We start from the raw sequence: 20,000 nt of genomic DNA, 5'->3' as shown, positions 1-20,000 counted from the left end.
TCCCTGGTTAAAAACAGCACCCCTTGTGGCACCCAGTGTAGACCGTCCCAAAAAAAATCTACCATTTTCTTTTGTAGCTGGGCTAGCAAGCCTGAAGGGGGGTCTACACAGGTTAAACGGTGCCACAGTTGGGATGCTACAAGGTTGTTTAAAACCAATACTCTACCTTTAAAAGACATTTGAGGGAGCAGCCATTTCCACTTGGAAAGTTTCCCCTCAATTTTTTCTGTGACAGTCTCCCAGTTCTTCTGGACTATGTGTTCTTTCCCGAGGAACACCCCCAGGTACCTAAAGCCATCTGTTCTCCAGGCCAAGCTCTGGGGAAGAACTGGGAGACCGTCACGCCACTCACCGACAGCGAGGGCTTCACTTTTTATCCAATTCACCCTCGCTGCCGATGTTACGCTAAAACGTTTTATAATGTTGGTTAAAATATCTGCATCCCTCTGGTCTTCAATAAAAACAACAATGTCATCGGCATAAGCACTTAAAACAATGTTGCTATTAAAACCAGGTAAAACCAAGCCCTGTAAGTGGTAGCGTATATTGTTAAGGAGGGGTTCCAGGGAGAGTGTGTAAAGCATGCCGGACAGAGCACAGCCCTGCCTGACGCCTCTACACACCCTGAAAGGAGCACACAGGCCGCCGTTAAACTTCAGCACACTCTCAACCCCACTGTACAACACTTTGATCTTGGCTATGAACCCAGCGCTGAACCCAAACTTCTCCATAACTTTCCAGAGGAAGTTGTGTTCAACGCGGTCAAATGCCTTTTCCTGGTCTAGAGAAATCAGACCAGTGTTACAGCCCGATGAGCTGGAGACGTCCAAAACATCACGAATGAGGTGGACATTGTCCACCATGGACCTGCCGGGCACACAGTAGGTCTGGTCCCGGTGGATGACCTGCTCCATAGCCCTCCCCAGCCTGGAGGCAAAGAGTTTGGACAGAAGCTTGTAATCCACACACAGCAAAGACACAGGGCGCCAGTTTTTGATGTCCTGCAGGTTACCTTTTTTCGGGAGCAAGGTTATTACGGCTCTCCTGCAGGACATGGGCATTGAGCCAGAGGCCAGACTTTCATTAAAAACATCTAAAAGATCTTTTGCAAAGATGTCCCAGAAGGCTTTGTAAAATTCCACACTCAGGCCGTCTATGCCGGGAGCCCGCCGCCCTTGCATGCCCTGCAGAGCGGCCTTCAGTTCCTGCATCTGTAACAGCCCGTTGAGCTGTGAGTTGGTCTCCTCAGAGACCTGAGGCAGTCCATTACAGAACTCCTCCATCAGAGCTTCCTCCTCCTCATACTCACTTGAGTAGAGTGCCGAGTAAAAACTCACAGCTCGCCCTCTTATCTGGCTTGGCTCTGTCAATGTTTGCCCTGTGTCTGCTAAAAGTGAGTGGATTACCCTCCTCTGCCCACTCCTCTTCTCCAGGCCGAAGAAGAAACTAGAGGAAGCATCCATCTCCGTGATGGCTTGAAACCGGGACCTGACCAGTGCACCCTGTACTTTAACATCCAACAGGTCGGCTAAAGCTAGCTTTTTGACTTTGAGGATTTCAATATATCCTCGATTTGCTGTGGACTCGCTCAATCTTTCTAGTTCCACTATATCAGTCTCCAGGTCTTTCATAGATCTGGTGATGTCTCTGGTGACATTGAGGGTGTGCTGTTGACATAAAAGTTTAATCTCAGTCTTACCATGGTCCCACCACTGCCTAAGACTGTTAAACTCACCCTTCCTCTGTCTAAAAACATCCCAGAAATAAATAAGAACCTCTTTAAAATGTTTATCAAATGTTAAGACTGAATTAAAATGCCAATAAGCACTTTTAGGTAAAATGTTTTGAATAAAAACATTACACAAGAGTAAAGAATGGTCAGTAAAACCAGCAGGAACAATACTGCACATTTTAAAAATATTAAAATGATGCTTAAAACAATAAATACGGTCTAGTCTAGCTGAGGAGATCCTACTCTCTCTGAGGTGGGACCATGTGTACTGTCGGCAGTCTGCATGCATCCTTCTCTACACGTCCACCAGGCCATGAGAATAGACCAGCTGCCTCAGAACATGTTGGGAAACTGGATGCGGCTCTGCATGGTTGCGATCTAAAGATGCATTTTCTGTGCAGTTAAAATCCCCACCCAAGAATAAAAAATCCTCCGAGGCACAGCCATTTAAAACATGGTTAACTTTTTGTAAAAACAGCTTCCTCTCTGCACCGATTGTTGGAGCATACACATTGATAAAAACTGCAGTAAAAAGGTCGAACCGTGCTTTAATTAAAAGCAACCTCCCCTCGATAAAATGCTCGACCTCCAGTGAAACCGGAGTGAAAGACTTGGAGAGGAGAAAGCCAACTCCTCCACTAAGAGAAGTGTTGTGACTTAAAATGACTTCCCCCTCCCACTCTCTCCTCCAGTCTGCCTCATTGGTGCTATCACTATGTGTCTCCTGGAAATAAAAAACATCAATATGTTTCATTTTGGCCGTTTCATATATAGCTGCTCTTTTTTTTGACTCTCTGGCTCCATTTATATTCAAACTTCCCACTCTAAAATTATCCATAAGTGAGAAATTAAGAACAAAAATAAAAATCAATAAATTAATTAAAACACACATTGGAGCTCTTCCCGTCATCATTGTTCAGTTGTTTTCTAACTTTACACACAAGTTTTTTTAATCTAAAAACCTCCTTGTTAGTGATGCCAGACTCCTCCTTTTGGCTCATGTGGAGTCTGGCCGAGGTATAAAACAAACTTAAAACTGGGAAATGCTCTTCAACTTTAACACCTTTAGCATTTTTGGTTTTTGCTAAAAACGACTTAATCATTTCTGCAGAGTAAAGTTTTTTCTGTTGACTGTTACTTATTTTAAATCCAGATATATCACTGCTGTCAGAGACACAGTCATCACTTTCACTTTCCTCTGTCTGTCCCTGTCCCCCTACTGTCTGTCTGTCCTCCTCCTCCTCCACTTTGCTATTCTTTGCCTCATACTTTGTGCCTCTAGTTTTCCTTTTGCGTTTAGAAGCAGATTTGACCCTCACTGCCTCCTCTTCCTCCTCCTCTATCTCAGCCTCTTCCACCTGTTCCCCCCATGTAAGTTTACTGTTCCCCCCACCTGCCTCCTCTGCCTGTGTTTCATCTTCCTCCTCTGACACACCCTCCTGCGTTTCACTGACCCCACTTGCTTTATTTATCTGTACTTCACTCACACTTTTTCCAGCTGTTTCTTCCCCCTTTTCTTCACCCACCTCACTTTCCACCACATCACCCAAAACCTCTCCTTCACTTCCCTGATTGTTTTCACCCACACCGTGCACATCATTCATACTCACCACCCCGTGCTCCAGGTCCGACACAGCAGCGGCGAGGCGCGGCGCGCTCCGCGGTGCCGCTATCGGCCGCTCAGATGCCACGGTCCGGGCCGCAGCGGATGAAGTCTCCGCCGCGGCCTCAGGCCGGGGCTGCAACCGGCGGAGCAGCGGAAAGCCCCGCCACAGGGCCGAGCGTCACCCCACGGCCAGGCGGAGCCGGATCCCCTTGTCTCGGACAGGCCTTCACGGTGTGTCCCTCCTCACCACAACCAAAACACTTCATAGCCGACGAGGTGGCAAATATCACGTAGTCATAATCATCTACTTTAACATGGAAGCGGAGGTTGAGGTCCGCATCCCGATTGTTAAGTATCATAAACAGTTGTCTCCGGTGAGACACCACGTGTTTCAGCAGCTGAGATCTACATCCAGACAGAATCTTTTTTATGGGGGACACCACCTTCCCATGTCTGGAGAGCTCTCTGCTAAGAAACTCGTCGGTTATGAACGGAGGGACATTGGACAGGATGACTCTGGTGGAAGGCTGTGTCAGTGGAGCCACCTGTACAAACATTTCGTTCACCGTGATGCCCGTCTCAACGACTCGGTTCACCTTCTCCACCTGATCCAGGAAGATGACCACGGCGCTGTTCATCCGAGCGGCTGACCTCACGCTGCTGTGCCCGACCTTCTCCCCCACCGCAAGCCCAATCTCCTCCACGCTGCACGGAAAGCTGGCATTAATTTTAATGCCATGCTTTCGCGTGAGGTGGCCGAAGGTGACTCCATTTACCATGACGTCTGAAGACGCCGACCGGCGAGACACCGGCAGGAGAGAAAAAGAAAAACACAAACACAAACACACACTAACTATTAACTTAAAGTGAACCTACACCCAATAAACTACATTAAATTAAATCAAATTACTAAAGAAAAGAAACTATCAAACACACTCGCTCAGCGTCTCACTCCGCACCACTCACTCCCGGCATGCACCAGAGAGAGAGAGAGAGAGAGAGAGAGAGAGAGAGTGAGAGAGAAAAAGAGAGTGAGAGAGAGAGAGTGAGAGAGAGAGGGAGAGAGAGTGAGAGAGAGAGTGAGAGTGAGAGAGAAAAAGAGAATGAGAGAGAGAGAGTGAGAGAGAGAGAGAGAGAGTGAGAGAGAGAGTGTGAGAGAAAAAGAGAGTGAGAGAGAGAGAGTGAGAGAGAGAGAGAGAGAGAGAGGAGAGAGAGAGAGAGAGAGAGACTTTAGATGTGTGTGTGTCAGGCCACAGCACAGTTGTCACTCGTTAAGGTTCATCACAGATTAAACCTGCTCACATGAATATGTTGTCACAAACACACAGAGTGTCTTTGATGTAAACAGTCATCTTCAGGTATTTCACTGTCAGGCATCAAATGTTTCCAAACCAACAGACTTGAATTTCTCCTTCAGCGTTGATCACTGCAGTCTGATCAGCTCCGTGTGGAGTTCAACTTCTTTAACTAAGTAAACTCAGTTAAACCACTTTTGATATGAGTCTGGCAGTCTGTTCTTCTCCGTGTCCGCAATATCGTGATCTAACTCTGTCACTGACTTTTTATGCACCGTGAATCTGTGCCATCTCCGTGCACAATTTCAAGGAAGCATTTTAGCGCTGCTCCACAGTTAAACCAGCGGACCTCTGTATGATCGGACAGCCTGTGTGTGATATTGTTTTCAGATAAGAATGAAATGTTCAGTAATAGTTATATTTTTACAGTCTGATTAAAGCTGGTGATAAAGGCACAACAGCAGGCTACTGCATTTAGAAGTGATGTCACACTGAAACTTTTAGGTGATCAACAAGTTCACCTCTGGGTGACCTAAAAATGAACCATCTGTAAATAAAATCAGTTAATATTCATTTTAATTTACTGTTTTTACAATAACCAGAGGTAAAATAAGTCTATCATCAGGCTCAACGCCGGTGTCCACAAACTACACTGGATGTGAGGAGACGGTCTGGGCCGTTACGCAGGACAGAGAGGATTGTTTTTTATTTGCACGAGCTGCTCTTTGTGGCTCACTCCATAGGAAGCTTTGTTATCATTAGTAAAACTTTTGTTTTCCATCAGTCAAGACAGGAGAAACTGGTAAGAAGTGTGAAGAACTGAAGACCGTCATGATGCACGCAGTGCAGCGCCTCCTGTCGTTAAGTCACGTAGCTTTGATAAAATTCTGGCAACTTGTGAGCAAATAAAACGAAAGAAATATCGCTCCTTCGATCTCTCTTGAAAACCTGCATTCTGTGTCACCTCTCTCAGGTGTTCAGCCTGTTTTCTGATGTGATGTATTACCAGCGTAATGCAGGAGCTCGGCCACTCGTCTTTTTCATGATACTCCCTGCTGAGAAAATAGTTCAAAGTGCCCCGTTTGATTAATTTTAGTATCATGATATCAACCTTTACGTTGCTCATTATAGGTTTTAATACAATTCAGGGAAAATAAGTATTACAAAAATGTAATTTATAAAAAAATCGAAAAATATTTTTCAATACATTTCCTCCTTCTTCCCAAAACGTCTCACGGGCCAGATGAAACCTGTTGTCGGGCCGTATGTTTGACATCCCTGCCCTAAGATAAGAGTTAGCCCTAACCCTAACCCCCCAAAAAAAGACGATCGTCTGCAACGAAAAGTGAACTAAGTAAACATCTGTAATATTTATTCTAGTTATAGAGAAGACATTGAATCAAAGAGTCTTCAATTTAAACTTTCCTTTGACAGTTTCAGAATCTCACAGTGTCACAAACATCTCAGACAAAACAAGTGTTTGACTTTATTTTTACGTCTGATGGTTGAAATTGGAATGATTGTTTTTCTTTGTTTAATTATTCATAATTTATCTAAAAATCAGCTGTTCAGGTGGTAAAGAGTGAAATATACAACAAGTTATGTTTTTATATATTTAGGTTTAAAATGTAAGGCTTTAAATTGCTACCACTCTGTGGATAAAACCACAGAAGAAGAAAATGGACTTCAGCATTAAGATGCTCAGTGTGGATCATTTGATTATCAGCCTGAAGTCTACAGTTTAGTTTCACATCATATGAATCTGAACAGAGAAATTAAACCTGTTGTCTTACCTCAGAGTCTCCAGTCTACAGTTTGGACTCTGCAGTCCAGAACACAGCAGCTTCACTCCTGAATCCTGCAGCTTGTTTCCGCTCAGGTCCAGCTCTCTCAGATGGGAGGGGTTGGACTTCAGAGCTGAGGCCACGACTTCACAGTGAGTCTCTGACAGTCCACAGTAAGAAAACCTGTCATGACATTAATGGTACATAATATGTTATTTAAAGGAATGTCTTAATATTTTGACAAATTGTGTTCAATCACATCAGAGGTTCAGCTGATCTGAACTCACTTTTGTTAACAAACATTTCCATCACACACAACGTGTGTGTGTGTGTGTGTGTGTGTGTGTGTGTGTGTGTGTGTGTGTGTGTGTCTCAGCGATGCTCCGTCATGAAGACAGCAGAGAGAGGAGCAGGGAAAAGTAGCTGCAGCTACATCAAATGTGCTTCATACTTGTAGCCTAGTTTTAAATAAAGTATAGCATAGTTATACATGAATGATGGGTAAAACATTTACCCGCCCTGTGGCGGATAGCCCTCTGAAATGTACTCGTCAAAAAGAAAATCTAGGCGTTTGGCGGTTGTTCATTTCAGACCCTGAGTATACATCATTACATCATACATAATATCAAATCAAGGCTTATAGTATTCAAGTAATAGGCTATTAATGACAGGAAATGTTTCAACATTTAAAGAAAATACTGACATGCTCTTTGTCTCGCTTTTTAACAGAGAAAAAAGTTTATTTTAGATCTTTAACTTGACTATTTAGAAGCTGGAGCGAGTTTTCATTGTAGCCATGTAGGCTAACTCATTTAGCTGCAATCTGCTCATAGAGTCAGAGCAGAACAAACAGCAGACCGGGGACTCAATTTATGTTGTTTGTTGTCACAAATTGTAAAGAACTGTGGCTTAAGAATCAGGCTGTGTTAACTTGTCACTGTGTAGCTTTATTCTGAACTCACACACTGCACGTAACAACAATGCACTCTATCAGGTATGGTGGCTGAGGAGGATCACAGTGCAAAGTCGCACTTCACAACAGCGCTTCTAGCGCTCTAATGATACATTACACAAATCACTCTGTTACGTTACTTTTATTAACCCCTAACCCCCCGTTACATGCTCAACTTTGTCAAAGCTAACTAGAGAAAGAAATCTTGTTTTTGAAGCTTATAGCAAATGAATTGTTCTCAGACGAATTCTTGTTTTGAGTTTGTAAATTTGTAATAAAGGGGCAGTTAAGAGACGAGGGGGGGGGGGTGGTGACAACAAACAACATAAATTGAGTCCCCAGTCTGCTGACACGACTTCCTTTAAAAAAAATAAAGGTGAGAATAATACTTTAAATTTTCTGCGGAACATAATACCTTACTAACACAATTAAATGTACTGGAACAAATGTGTGTAAAACAAATACAAAATGTATTATTTTGTCCGGTTTACTTTTTTCTCCACCCGGCCACCTTCTGTCTGTAACGTGATGTAAGGTATTACTGTTGGTAACTTCAGTAATCATGTCACTTTTACTAAACAGTTATCTGGTTAATGGTGTTACTTTAAGTTCTTCTACTGTCAGTGTTGCTCCCCCGACCTGGCCTAGTGGTGCCAGAGAAGAAGTTTCTGGATGTAAATACAAAGAAGCAACACAGTTTAGCTGTGTTCAGCTCGGCTGCAGGATTTATTCTGCAGAACTTGCCTCTCTTTGGGGTATTATGCTCCTCACAAGCGCTATGCGCCCTCTAGTGACCTGATTGAGGATTGCAATAGTAACAAGTTCAGTGCACTGGAATTCGGCTCTAAACAGATATTTTAGATACATAAACATAAAAAGATATGTTGGGGTCTATTTTTAACTCAATACATTTGTTCTGACTGTCCCAATGACTTTCAACACAGTTTTCAAATCTTGTCATCCATTTTTAACTTTTTGATAACCTTTGTTTTTAGCTTTAGACACTACACATTTTAATGAATTATATACACGTTTTTTTAACCCTTTACATCAGCATAAAGTGAGGACAGAAAAACTAATCAAATGTCCCTTTCCACGCACGCTAACACAACTCGTCAGACTTTAATCTCGTGACGTTGGCTCGAGTCCATGAAGGAGGAAAACAAAAATGTCCGAGCGGTTTAAATCAAGACAAAGAGAAATATTCTTGATTTACTTAATAGACCGTGTGCATGAGTTAACCTTTAAATCAGCATTCAACATTATCCCAGTCTTTGGTTAATGGGGTTGTAATTAGGGCTGCCGCGGTGATCCAAGGTGGCTCAATAGCGTGGTGTGAGGTAATATCACACTGTACAGGTTTTAAAACCAACTGTCATGATTATAACTGTTTCAGCTGTGTGTGTGTGTGTGTGTGTGTGTGTGTGTGTGTGTGTGTGTGTGTGTGTGTGTGTGTGTGTGTGTGTGTGTCTGTGTGTGTCTCTCTCTCTCTCTCTGTCTCTCTCTCTCTCTCTCTCTCCCTCTCTCTCCCAATCTCTCTCTCTCTCTCTCTCTCTCCCTCTCTCTCCCAATCTCTCTCTCTCTCTCTCTCTCCCCTCCTCTCCTGTCCTCTCCTCTCCTCTCCTCTCCTTCCCCTCTCCTCTCTCCTCTCTCCTTCCCTCTCCTGTTTCCGTTTCCGTTTCCGGTTTCCGGTTTCCGGTGAGTGTGAGTGTGAGTGTGAGTGACGGTGGTGGTGTTGCGAGTGGCGCGGAGATTGAATTGTTTGCTATCCTTTCTACTGTTTTCAAAGTGCATGATCAGGTCAGATTGTTTTCATATTTGTATTGAGTGTTGTTGGCTGTGTAAGACAGATCGTTGGAGGGGTTGGAGGGAGGAATGGCGTCTGCTGAGACGCCACCTCCGACTCTCCGACAGGGAGTTCGGATAGTCCCTCCGAACGGTACTGTCACCGTGGAGGAGGTTCTGTTAGCTGCAGGTGAACAGGTAGGCCATGATAAACTCTTGTATGCATCCCGAATGAACAAGGCTGTGGTTGTTTTTCTGAAGAGTGAGCCTCTTGTGTATCAGCTGATTGAGAGTGGTGTGTTCATTAGGGATTTGTTTGTGCAGGTTTCCCCGTTGTCGGTTCCCTCTACGCGGATCACCGTATCCGGTGTTCCGCCGTTTATTTCTAACAACTTGTTAGAGAACGAACTCCGCAGGTTTGGGAAGTTTGCGAGTGGTTTCAAAACTGTGAGTCTAGGGTGTAAAGATCCCAAACTGAAACATGTCCAATCTTTGCGGCGTCAGGTGTTCATGTTTTTGGATTCGCCCACACAGACTCTGGAGGTTTCCTTTAGAGTGAAACACGGTGACGCTTCTTATATGGTGTATGCGAGCTCGGGACAGCTGAAGTGTTTTGAGTGTGGTGATGTGGGACACAAACGTTTTGCGTGTCCGCACAGACAGCAGGAGGCGGCTAGTGCTGCCGCTGACGCGGGCGGCTCTGTTAGTGTGGCGCATGTGGCGGGGGCCGCGTCCGCGCCCGTGCCCGGGGCGGAGGCCGCGTCCGCGTCCGTGCCCGGGACGGGGGCCGCGTTCGTGCCCGCGCCTGGGGCGGAGGCCGCGTCCGCGCCTGCGCCTTGTGCTGAGGCCGTGGCTGAGGTAGAAGTGGCTTCGACCAGCTCTCAGGCTACAGAAAAATCACAGACTGTAGATAATGATAAAACTGAAGATTCCACAAGTTCTGCAGTTGTAGATGTTTCATTGAAGGAAGGTAAGACAGTGTGTTGTAGCCAGGCATCATGTGAAGGAGAGGACATGGATGAAGATTATGAGTCAGACAATGCATCCATTGCTGATTTGCCAAATAGTGGCTCTGGTCTTTATTCTTTAGAGTCAATCAATCAATTTATGGATGAAACATAGAACAAATCAGTAAAAATAAGTGACTACTTTAGTGATACTGAAAAGTTCATAAAGTCAGTCAGCATACTGAAAAGACAGGTTGGGTTTGACCTCCTGGACGCGAAAAAACGTTTCCGTCTTAAAAAGCACATCACCGCACTGAGGAAAGCTGGACGTAAGAGTGTGAAGAAGACAAAGAAATGATCATGCATCACAAGGTGTTTTTCTTCTTCTACTGTTCCCTGTTGGTGTCTACTTGTCTGTTCTTTCTCTCTGATCTTTCTATGAGGAGTCTTAAGATAGGATCTCTTAACATTAATGGTGGGAGAGACAGACAGAAAAGGGGCCTTATCTCTGAGATCTCAACTCAGAAAAACATTGATATCTTGTTTTTACAAGAGACTCATACCACACCATCAGATGAGACAGATTGGGGTTTATGGTGGGAGGGCTCTAACTACCTTAGCCATGGCACCAACTTTAGTGCAGGAGTAGCCATTTTGTTTAGAGCATCTGCAAATGTAAAGATCGTCTCTTGTGCTGAAATTGTAAAGGGAAGGCTTTTAATTGTAAGAGCAGAAATAGAGGACACTGTTTTCTGTTTCACTAATATTTATGCTCCAAATAATGGAGCTGAAAGGGTAGCTTTCTATACCCGCCTCCAAAAGGAGTTACTGATCTATAATCAGGATCAGATCATTCTTGGTGGTGATTTTAACTGCACACTTGATTTCACCGTGGATAGAATAGGAGAGGAGCCACATCCACATTCATCCCAGACTTTAAAAACTGTCATCTCTCACCTGGATTTGTTGGACACATTTAGAGCGAAACATCCACAATCCAGACAGTATACATGGGTCAGGGTTAACAGTAACAGGGTGTGTGCAGCTAGACTGGACAGGGTTTACATCTCCAGAACTCTCAACCCCAGATTAATTCATTGTAATATTCTGCCTGTCGGCTTCACTGATCACCATTTTGTTAGTGTGGAGCTGATTATTTCACCAGGTGAAAGGGCTAAGTCCTTCTGGCATTTTAATAACAAGCTTCTACTGGACAATGTTTTCTGTAAAAACTTTGGGTGTTTTTGGGATCAGTGGCAATTAAGAAAAGTTGAGTTTGATTCTTTGAAGCTTTGGTGGGAGGTTGGTAAAGCTCAGATTCGTGTTTTTTGTCAGCAGTACACGTCACACTCTTCTGCTAGATTAAAAACAGTCATTAAAAATCTTGAGGACAACATTAAGAACCTTGAGGAGGGGTTAAATGGGAGTGTGGATCCCACCACTGGTACCCTGCTGAAGGAGAAACGTATGGAGTTGAGCTCTTTCCTGCAGGAGAGGGTGAAGGGAGCTCTTGTGCGGAGTCGTTTCCTTCAACTCAAAGACATGGATGCCCCAACGTCTTTCTGTTTCAATCTTGAGAGATCTGTGGCTCAAAAAAAGCTGCTGACTTGTCTGAAACTGCCAGGAGGTCGAATAACAGCTGATCCAAAGGAAATGAGCAGTCACGCCATGCAGTTCTATGAGGATCTGTTTGGAGCAGAGAGTTGCAGCCAGGAGTGTCGCAGGGAGCTCCTGGAGGGTCTCCCTCAGCTCAGTGTGGAGGAGAGGTCTCTTCTGGAAGGGGAGCTGTCTCTGGAGGAGCTCACTGCTGCTGTCACTCAGATGGCAACAGGAAGAGCACCTGGAATAGATGGGTTGTCCACAGACTTTTTTAAGAGGTTCTGGAATATCCTTGGGTCTGACCTGCATAGTGTTTTAATGGAGTGTTGCAGGACCGGGTCTCTTCCTGGTTCTTGTAAGAGAGCAGTTCTTTCCTTGCTCCCCAAGAAAGGTGACCTGGCATTGTTAAAAAACTGGAGGCCGGTTGCTTTGCTTTGTGCGGACTACAAGATCTTCTCCAGAGCTTTATCGAACAGACTAAAGGACGTTCTGGGAAGTGTGGTCCATAAAGACCAGAGTTACTGTGTTCCAGACCGGACAATCATGGATAATGTTTTTCTTATCAGAGATGTCATTGATGTGTGTAAAATCTATAATCTAAATGTTGGCATTGTGTCTCTGGATCAAGAGAAGGCGTTTGACAGGGTGGATCACTCGTATTTGTTTTCTGCACTGAGGTCTTTTGGTTTTGGGGATGGTTTTGTGTCATTAGTTGGGTTGTTGTATCAGGATGCACAGTGTTTGGTGAAGATGGGGGCGGGGTTGAGTCGGCCAATCCCTGTACGGCGAGGGATCAGACAAGGTTGTCCCATCTCCGGCCAGCTGTATAGCTTGGCTATTGAGCCCTTGCTGTGCAGGTTGAGGGGCCGGCTCAGCGGGCTTTCTTTGCCCGCGGCCTGTAGCATTGAATGTCCCCCTACAATTTCTGCCTATGCTGATGATGTAAACATCTTCATCTCCAATCAGGGGGACGTTCGGTGTCTGCGGGACACCCTGTCCCTGTATGAAAGGGCAACAGCTGCACGGGTGAACTGGGAAAAAAGTGGTGCTTTATTGGTGGGAGAGTGGAGGGACCAGGCAGTGCCCAGTCTGCCTGGTGGACTTGAGTGGGGGAGGGAGGGGTTGAAGGTGTTGGGGGTTTATTTGGGTACCGAGGGCTTTAAAAGTAAAAACTGGGAGGGAGTTAGGGAGAAAGTGTGCGCTCGGTTGTCTAAATGGAAATGGTTGCTACCCCAGTTGTCGTATAGGGGAAGAGTTCTGGTGGTCAATAACTTGGTTGCCTCGACTCTCTGGCACAGACTTGTGGCTTTGACACCTCCAAGAGGGCTGGTGGAGGACATTCAAAGGGCCATCCTGGACTTCTTCTGGTCAGGCAAACACTGGGTCCAGGCGGCAGTCCTCTACCTGCCGGTGGCTGAAGGGGGACATGGACTTATAGACATTCAGTCAAAAATTGCCTCATTCAGACTCCAGACTGCACAGAGACTCCTTTTCACTTGTGGTCCCAGCTGGATGGACATCGCTCGACTGCTGCTGAGGAGAGCTGGACGGCTGGGGTACACTAAGCAGCTCTTTCTGTTAAAGCTTGAGGAGGTGGATCTCACTGGATTAACATCCTTTTATATGTCTGTAATGCAGGCATGGAAAATGTACACATTCAAAAGGGAAAAAACTGAGAGTCTGGGAATGTGGATCTTTGAGGAACCGTTATTTTTTAATGATTTTATAAGGACTCCAACTTTGCAGTCAGCCAGTCTCCGGGCCAGTTTCAGAGAGGCAGGCTGCACAAAACTGGGTCGCCTGGTAAGACTGACCCTGGACGCCCTCAAAGAAAGGACCAATATCACCTCCAGCCGGGTGGTTGAAAGAGTGGTGGAGGAAGTCTTTGCTGCACTTCCAGTAAAACTTGTGACATTTCTAAACATTGAGAATCTGTGTGAGCAGTGGAGTGAAGAGGGCGAATACAGCTTCCCATCTTTGTCTGTTACCCCAGATGTCGGGGAGTGGCAGGAAAGAGGAGGTGGACTGCTGTCCTTTAGTACTCCTGTTCTGGGAAAGTTCCAGGATGCAGGGAAAAAGGCACTCTATCAGTCCTGTGTTAAGGTCCTATATCTTCGTGGTCTGTCGGGAGTGAAAGAGTCGAGGTGGATCGAGTTTTTTGGCCCGGAGGTTTCCCCGAAAGGCAGCTGGCGGTCCCTGTACAAGCGGCCTCTCTTTCTCTCTCTCCCTCTTTCTCTCTCTCCCTCTCTCTCTCTCTCCCTCTCTTTCTCTCTCTTTCTCTCTCTCTCTCTTTCTCTCGCTGTCTCTCCCTCTCTTTCTCTCTCTCCCTCTCTCTCTCTCTCTGTCTCCCTCTCTCTCTCTTTCTCTCTCTCTCTCTCTCTTTGTTTGTTAATATTTCAGATAAACACTGTTTTCAAAAACCTAGATATTGTATAGTATATACTTATATATATATACTTGTATATATTTGAAGAACTAAACTTATTTTGACTCATATTTAATCACATCTGGACTTACTTTGCCTTCCTGCAGTTCCTCACAGCTGGAATCAGTCTCAGTCGTCCCTGGTATGATGTCTTGTACTTCTTCAGGTTCAGCTCATCCAGAACCTCCTCTGACATCTGCAGCATGTAGGCCAGAGCAGAGCAATGGATCTCAGAGAGTTTCTCCTCTGATCTGTTCCCTGACTTCAGGAACTCTTGGATCTCCTGATGGACTGAGAGGTCGTTCATCTCTGTCAGACAGTGGAAGATGTTGATGCTTCTGTCAGGAGAGATATCATCACTGTTCATCTCCTTCAGGTTGTTGATGACTCTCTGGATCATTTCTGGACTGTTGTCTCTCCGACCCAGCAGGACTCCTAAGAGTCTCTGGTTGGACTCCAGAGAGAGGCCATGAAGGAAGCGAACAAACAGGTCCAGGTGACCATTTTTACTTTTCAGGGATTTCTCCATGGCACTCCTCAGGAAGTCATTCAGGGATGAGTCATCACTTTCAGGAGTTTGAAAAATGATGTTTTTAAGGAAAGCCTTCACTGTACCTCTCTTCCTGTTTGTCAAACAGTGGAACCTGTAGACTGCAGCCAGGAACTCCTGAACGCTCAGATGAACAAAGCAGTAGACTGTTTTCTGGAAGATCACACACTCTGTTTTGAAGATCTCTGTACAAACTCCTGAGTACACCGAGGCCTCTGTGACATCCAGACCACAACGCTCCAGGTCTTCTTTATAGAACATGATGTTTCCTTTCTCCAGATGTTCAAACGCCAGCCTCCCCAGCTTCAGAAGAACTTCCCCGTCAGCCTCCATCAGCTCATGTGGACTTGTCTCACGTCCCTCATCATACTTGTTCTTCTTCCTCTTTGTCTGAACCAGCAGGAAGTGTGAGTACATGTCAGTCAGGGTCTTGGGCAGCTCTCCTCTCTGCTCTGTGCTCATCATGTGCTCCAGAACTGTGGCAGTGATCCAGCAGAAGACCGGGATCAGACACATGATGTGGAGGCTCCTGGATGTCTTGATGTGTGAGATGATTCTGCTGGACAGATCTTCATCATCACTGAACCTCCTCCTGAAGTACTCCTCCTTCTGGGCATCAGTGAAGCCTCGTACTTCTGTTAGCCTGTCAACACATGAAGGAGGGATCTGATTGGCTGCTGCAGGTCGAGAAGTTATCCAGATGAGAGCTGAGGGGAGCAGAGTCCCCTTGATGAGGTTTGTCAACAGTGTGTTTAACGGTGATTTCTTTGTGACATCAGACACAACCTCTCTGTTTTTGAAGTCCAACGATGGTCTGCTTTCATCCAGGCCGTCAAAGATGAACAACAGTTTACAAACAGCGAGCGTCTCTGCTGTGACCTTCTGTAATGTTGGATGGAAAACACGGAGCAGCTCAAGAAGACTGTACTCCTTATCTCTGATCAAGTTCAGCTCCCTGAATGAAAGCAGGATCACCAGACTGAGGTCTTGGTTCTCTGAGCCGTCTGCCCAGTCCAGAGTGAACTTCTGCACTGAGAAGGTTTTTCCAACACCAGCGACGCCGTTTGTCAGAACCACTCTGATGGGTTTCTGTTGGTCGGGTTGAGCTTCTGTCTTTTGGTTCTGTTGGTCGGGTTGAGCTTCTGTCTTTTGGTTCTGTTGGTCGGGTAAGGCTTTAAAGATGTCCTGACACTTGATTGGAGTCTCATGGAGGGTCTTCTTTTTAGAGTCTGTCTCAAGCTGTCTCACCTCATGTTGGGTGTTCACCTCTTCACTCTGTCCCTCTGTGATGTAGAGCTCAGTGTAGATCCTGTTGAGGAGGGTTCTACTTCCTGTTTCATCACTTCCTTCAGTCACATGTTCACATCTCTTCCTCAGACTGATCTTAAGTTCATCTGTAACCTCCTGCAGACCTCTATCTGCTGAAAGAGAAGAAACATATCCTGAGACTGGATTTATAAAATGATCAAATAAACAATTTTCATTATTACACATTAAGCAAACTGCATGACACAAAAACATCCCTGCAATAAATGTGTGCTGCTACAAGAGAAATAAAATATACTGAATATAAACTGACAGCAAGAATCAGATAAAATGTAAATGTTTCATTTAACTATATATCAATGAAAATACTAACTGCTCTGTCTTGTTTTTAGACACAATGACTTCAGTCTTACTTATTACAGTGCTGGACTTACTGGATATCTGCAGTCCTCCTCTTATTTTAGATCGTTCTCCACACTGGGGACAGGAGGACTCTCCTGATGAAGTAGACTGGTCCCAGTATGAGGTGAGACACTGTCTACAGAACCAGTGTCCACATCTGGTAGAAACTGGATCTCTTGGGACACACTGACACAAAGCACAGCTGGACAGCTGCTCCTCCACAGAAACAGACCCCTTTGTTATTCTGTGGAGATAAGGGAAATCATAAAGCCGTGAAAACTGACACTGACATTTAGAAACCAGTGGTGGACTGAATCAAATAAAGACACAAAACGTTTTAAAAAGGTGTGCCATGTCCTCTGCAGTGAGCATGTGCAGAAGTCTGTCTGTGTAACCATAGAGTCTACCACCTGAGTCCAATAACTGACCTACAAGTGTGATGTTATTTTCAACCAGTTTTCAAAAAACAGGGATTCATTTTTGTAGAGAATGTCCTTATTGTTCCAGATGTAATATCTGTGTGGAGAGAAGTTATGTTTCAAGATGAGAGACCAAGTCAAGAGTATCTGTTTATGGAAGTTGGATAGTTTGATCGGGATTTTACTGATATTATAGTTGCACAGTAATAAAATTCCAGGCCACCAACTTTAGAAAAAACATCATTAGGAATCATATTCCATAGAGATGTTTGGTTATTTAAAATGTCTCAGCCTGTTCACTTTGAATGTTAAGAGCTGTGAAGTCTAAAAAGTTCAAGCCCCCACATTGACTCGTGTTTATTGTCACGTTCCTTTTAACATAATGTATTTTGTTTTTCCACAGAAAGTTAAAAAACGTATAATAAAATCTTTTGGTTCCATTTTAGTCAACATCCAAAGATAGAGCCGGATTAGTGAGTCTGGAAATGCCCTCAGCTTTTGAGAGAAAGGTCCTTCGTCTCAGAGATAAATCTCTTTGTAAACAAGAGTTTTATCAACGATGGGATTCAAATTTAAGGTGCACCTTATATTTTGCTCCTTGGTGATAACTACTCCCAGGTATGTGACCTGCTGATTCACTGGATTATTACAAATATGGGGAACATTACAATCTTTAACAGCCATAAGTTCAAAGTGTTTAATATTTAGGTTGAGACCTGAGACCTTTGAAAAGTTATTAATCAGCTTTATAGAGAGCTGCACACTGAGCATGTGCAGGAGCTGTGTCACGACCTGCACACTGAGCATGTGCAGGAGCTGTGTCACGACCTGCACACTGAGCATGTGCAGGAGCTGTGTCACGACCTGCACACTGAGCATGTGCAGGAGCTGTGTCACGACCTGCACACTGAGCATGTGCAGGAGCTGTGTCACGACCTGCACACTGAGCATGTGCAGGAGCTGTGTCACGACCTGCACACTGAGCATGTGCAGGAGCTGTGTCATGAGTTAAAAAAAGAAGTACCGTAAAATCTGAAATATAAGTTGCACCGGTATAAGACGCGCTGTGTTTTTGAAGGTCTCTCAGAGAGAAAATAAAGTTTACACTGTCTTCCTGCGTGACAGTTTTTATTGTGTTCAGCGAAGTCCAAAACCTGCAGTTACTGTTCAGCTCTGTCACCCTTTTAGTCTGTTTTCTCTTTGTGGAGTCTGCTCTCCTACCAGCTACAGTACGGTAGTCGAGCTCTCAGCCTGCAGGGAAAGTTGTGAAGCAGAGACTCCTAGCTTGTGAGCTCTCTGCCCGACTCCACTTGTTTCTCTTTAACTTTAATAAAGGACTCTTTCAATCAAAAGAGCGTTCAACAAGGTTTATTTATGGAACAATATCCTACAGTTTTCTGTAAATTAATTATTATGACCTCTTGAGGGAAAAGTTTTGAAAAAGTAGCGCAGCCAGACTGGTCTGTGTCGCTGTCTTTCCCAGAACAGCGTGCAATCAGCTCTTAATACACTGAGGGCCTGATTTACTAAAGTCCCAAGTAAAGAGTACTAAACTGTGTGTTCACTCCAAAAAATTGCACGTTTGGTGAGTGTGTGTTTTTCGGATGATCGACTGAGAAAATTTGCGTGAATGACAGCAGGTGTAAACCTTGTGGAGGCGGTACTATTTAAGTTGGGTTTTTGTGTGTTCTACTGGTTTACGTCATGGAGAGTTTGGACGGAAAGCAGAATGACGGCAAGCGCAAAATAGGTATCAGTGGAAGAGGTAAATGAACGTCCAGTATTTTTGAGTTATAGCAGATAAAACTGAATATTACAAAAAGAAAATTTGGCTCATAAGAAAACCTCTGCATTAAACAGGGCCTCTCCTTTCTTCATCTTTTGAAGATGAATTGTCATACATTGTGCAGGAGGTGTGAGCTGTGTCCTCTGTGGCGCTCAGGCGTGACACTCGGCACATTGTTGAGCACCAGACAGCTGGCCAGCGCTGTGTCTGATCGGACATAAACGCTCTTCCTAAGAGTTATCTAAGACGGGGGTACAAGCAGTGGTGAGGTCCCCCCAGTCAAGCGTAGCAGCAGCGGGCTTTAGAGGGAGGAGACGAGCGCACTATGGAGAGGAGCGCACCAGAGGACACGAGCTGGGGGAGAGACGCACAACCCGAGAAAAAGGAAATCCCAAGTTTAAAATAAAATGTTGGTGAGAAGAGGGAAATAGGAAGAAATAAACGTCAGTGTTGAGATTCTTTAGAAAGCAGAGGCTGTGAATGTTCAGTTTTGTTTAAATAGGCAACAATATAGTTTAATCATGGTGTTTCCTGCTGTCATTCCAAACTTATTAACATGTGTGGGGAATAACGTGATCTGTATGTCTTCTTTTGTTGTGCCTATGTCTCCTCCTAACTTCAATAACAGCAGTCTGTTGTGTGTAATACTGGTCTCCTGGGTTAGCACCTTCTTTTCAAAGGTGTTAAATTCAGACACCGTCACAATCACCTCAGTTTTTGTCAGGCTTGGTAAATCACAATGCGTGTACTAACTTAACTTGTTTGCATTTTCTCCTTTCTCGGGCAGAAACGCCCCATATTGAATATTCATTAAGTCAAACGTACTAAATGGTCAATGCGTGTTGTTTTGTTCATATGAAAGACGCAGTCCTCACTGCGCTCCGTTAATAGATCACTTAACACATTTCTTGCGGGTGGTATCAAGTTTGCACACGTTTTAAGACACACAAACCTTTAGTAAATCAGGCCCAATGAATGGGGATCGTTTTTTAATCGCGTCCGGCCGCACCCAGTGATGGTGACTTCTGCACCCGCGGTAATGATGGCTCATGTGTCAACATTTTATACTGGTATATTAGTAAGACCCAGCCAACTTTTAAGATGAAATAAAAACAGGTATTAAAAGTGCATCTTACACCGGATTTTACGGTACTTCAGTAAAAAAAAAAGATCTCATTGTGTAGTCATGTTAGAAAAAATAAAAAAAGACAAACAAAGAGTGGACACAACAGAAAACATGATTGAAAGAAAACGATCACAGCAGATCTCACTAAACTTCAGGATCAGTTTAAAAGACTTCTTCCTGCAGAATCACAGAGAAGACGACTAGATACACAACCAAAGAGTCAATACTGAAATCATATTATCTGATCTATAAACATATAATACATATATATAATCCTTAGTATGTTGTTATGAGTTCAGTGACTTTCTCTGTATGATCACTGTGTG

At 44.5% G+C, this 20,000-nt stretch overlaps 2 protein-coding genes across 2 annotated transcripts in view; both read right to left on the bottom strand.

Annotated features, from left to right (window-relative positions):
- Positions 1-20,000, bottom strand: part of LOC136179336 (NLR family CARD domain-containing protein 3-like) — a 373,903-nt gene that overhangs the window by 307,789 nt on the left and 46,114 nt on the right.
- The window catches only part of LOC136179238 (NLR family CARD domain-containing protein 3-like), a 13,700-nt gene continuing 122 nt past the window's right edge, over positions 6,423-20,000 (bottom strand). Inside the window, exons 2-3 of the mRNA XM_065954965.1 lie at positions 14,218-16,090; positions 6,423-6,600 (exon numbers count right to left, since the gene is read on the bottom strand). Of these exons, the coding sequence (XP_065811037.1) occupies positions 6,423-6,600; positions 14,218-16,090 (2,051 nt within the window). The remainder of the gene's footprint in view (positions 6,601-14,217; positions 16,091-20,000) is intronic.

Source organism: Labrus bergylta, chromosome 5, assembly GCF_963930695.1.
Source record: "Labrus bergylta chromosome 5, fLabBer1.1, whole genome shotgun sequence".
Classification (NCBI taxonomy): domain Eukaryota; kingdom Metazoa; phylum Chordata; class Actinopteri; order Labriformes; family Labridae; genus Labrus; species Labrus bergylta.
Note: the sequence above shows the minus strand (reverse complement) of the source record. Positions and strands in the feature narration are given on the sequence as shown.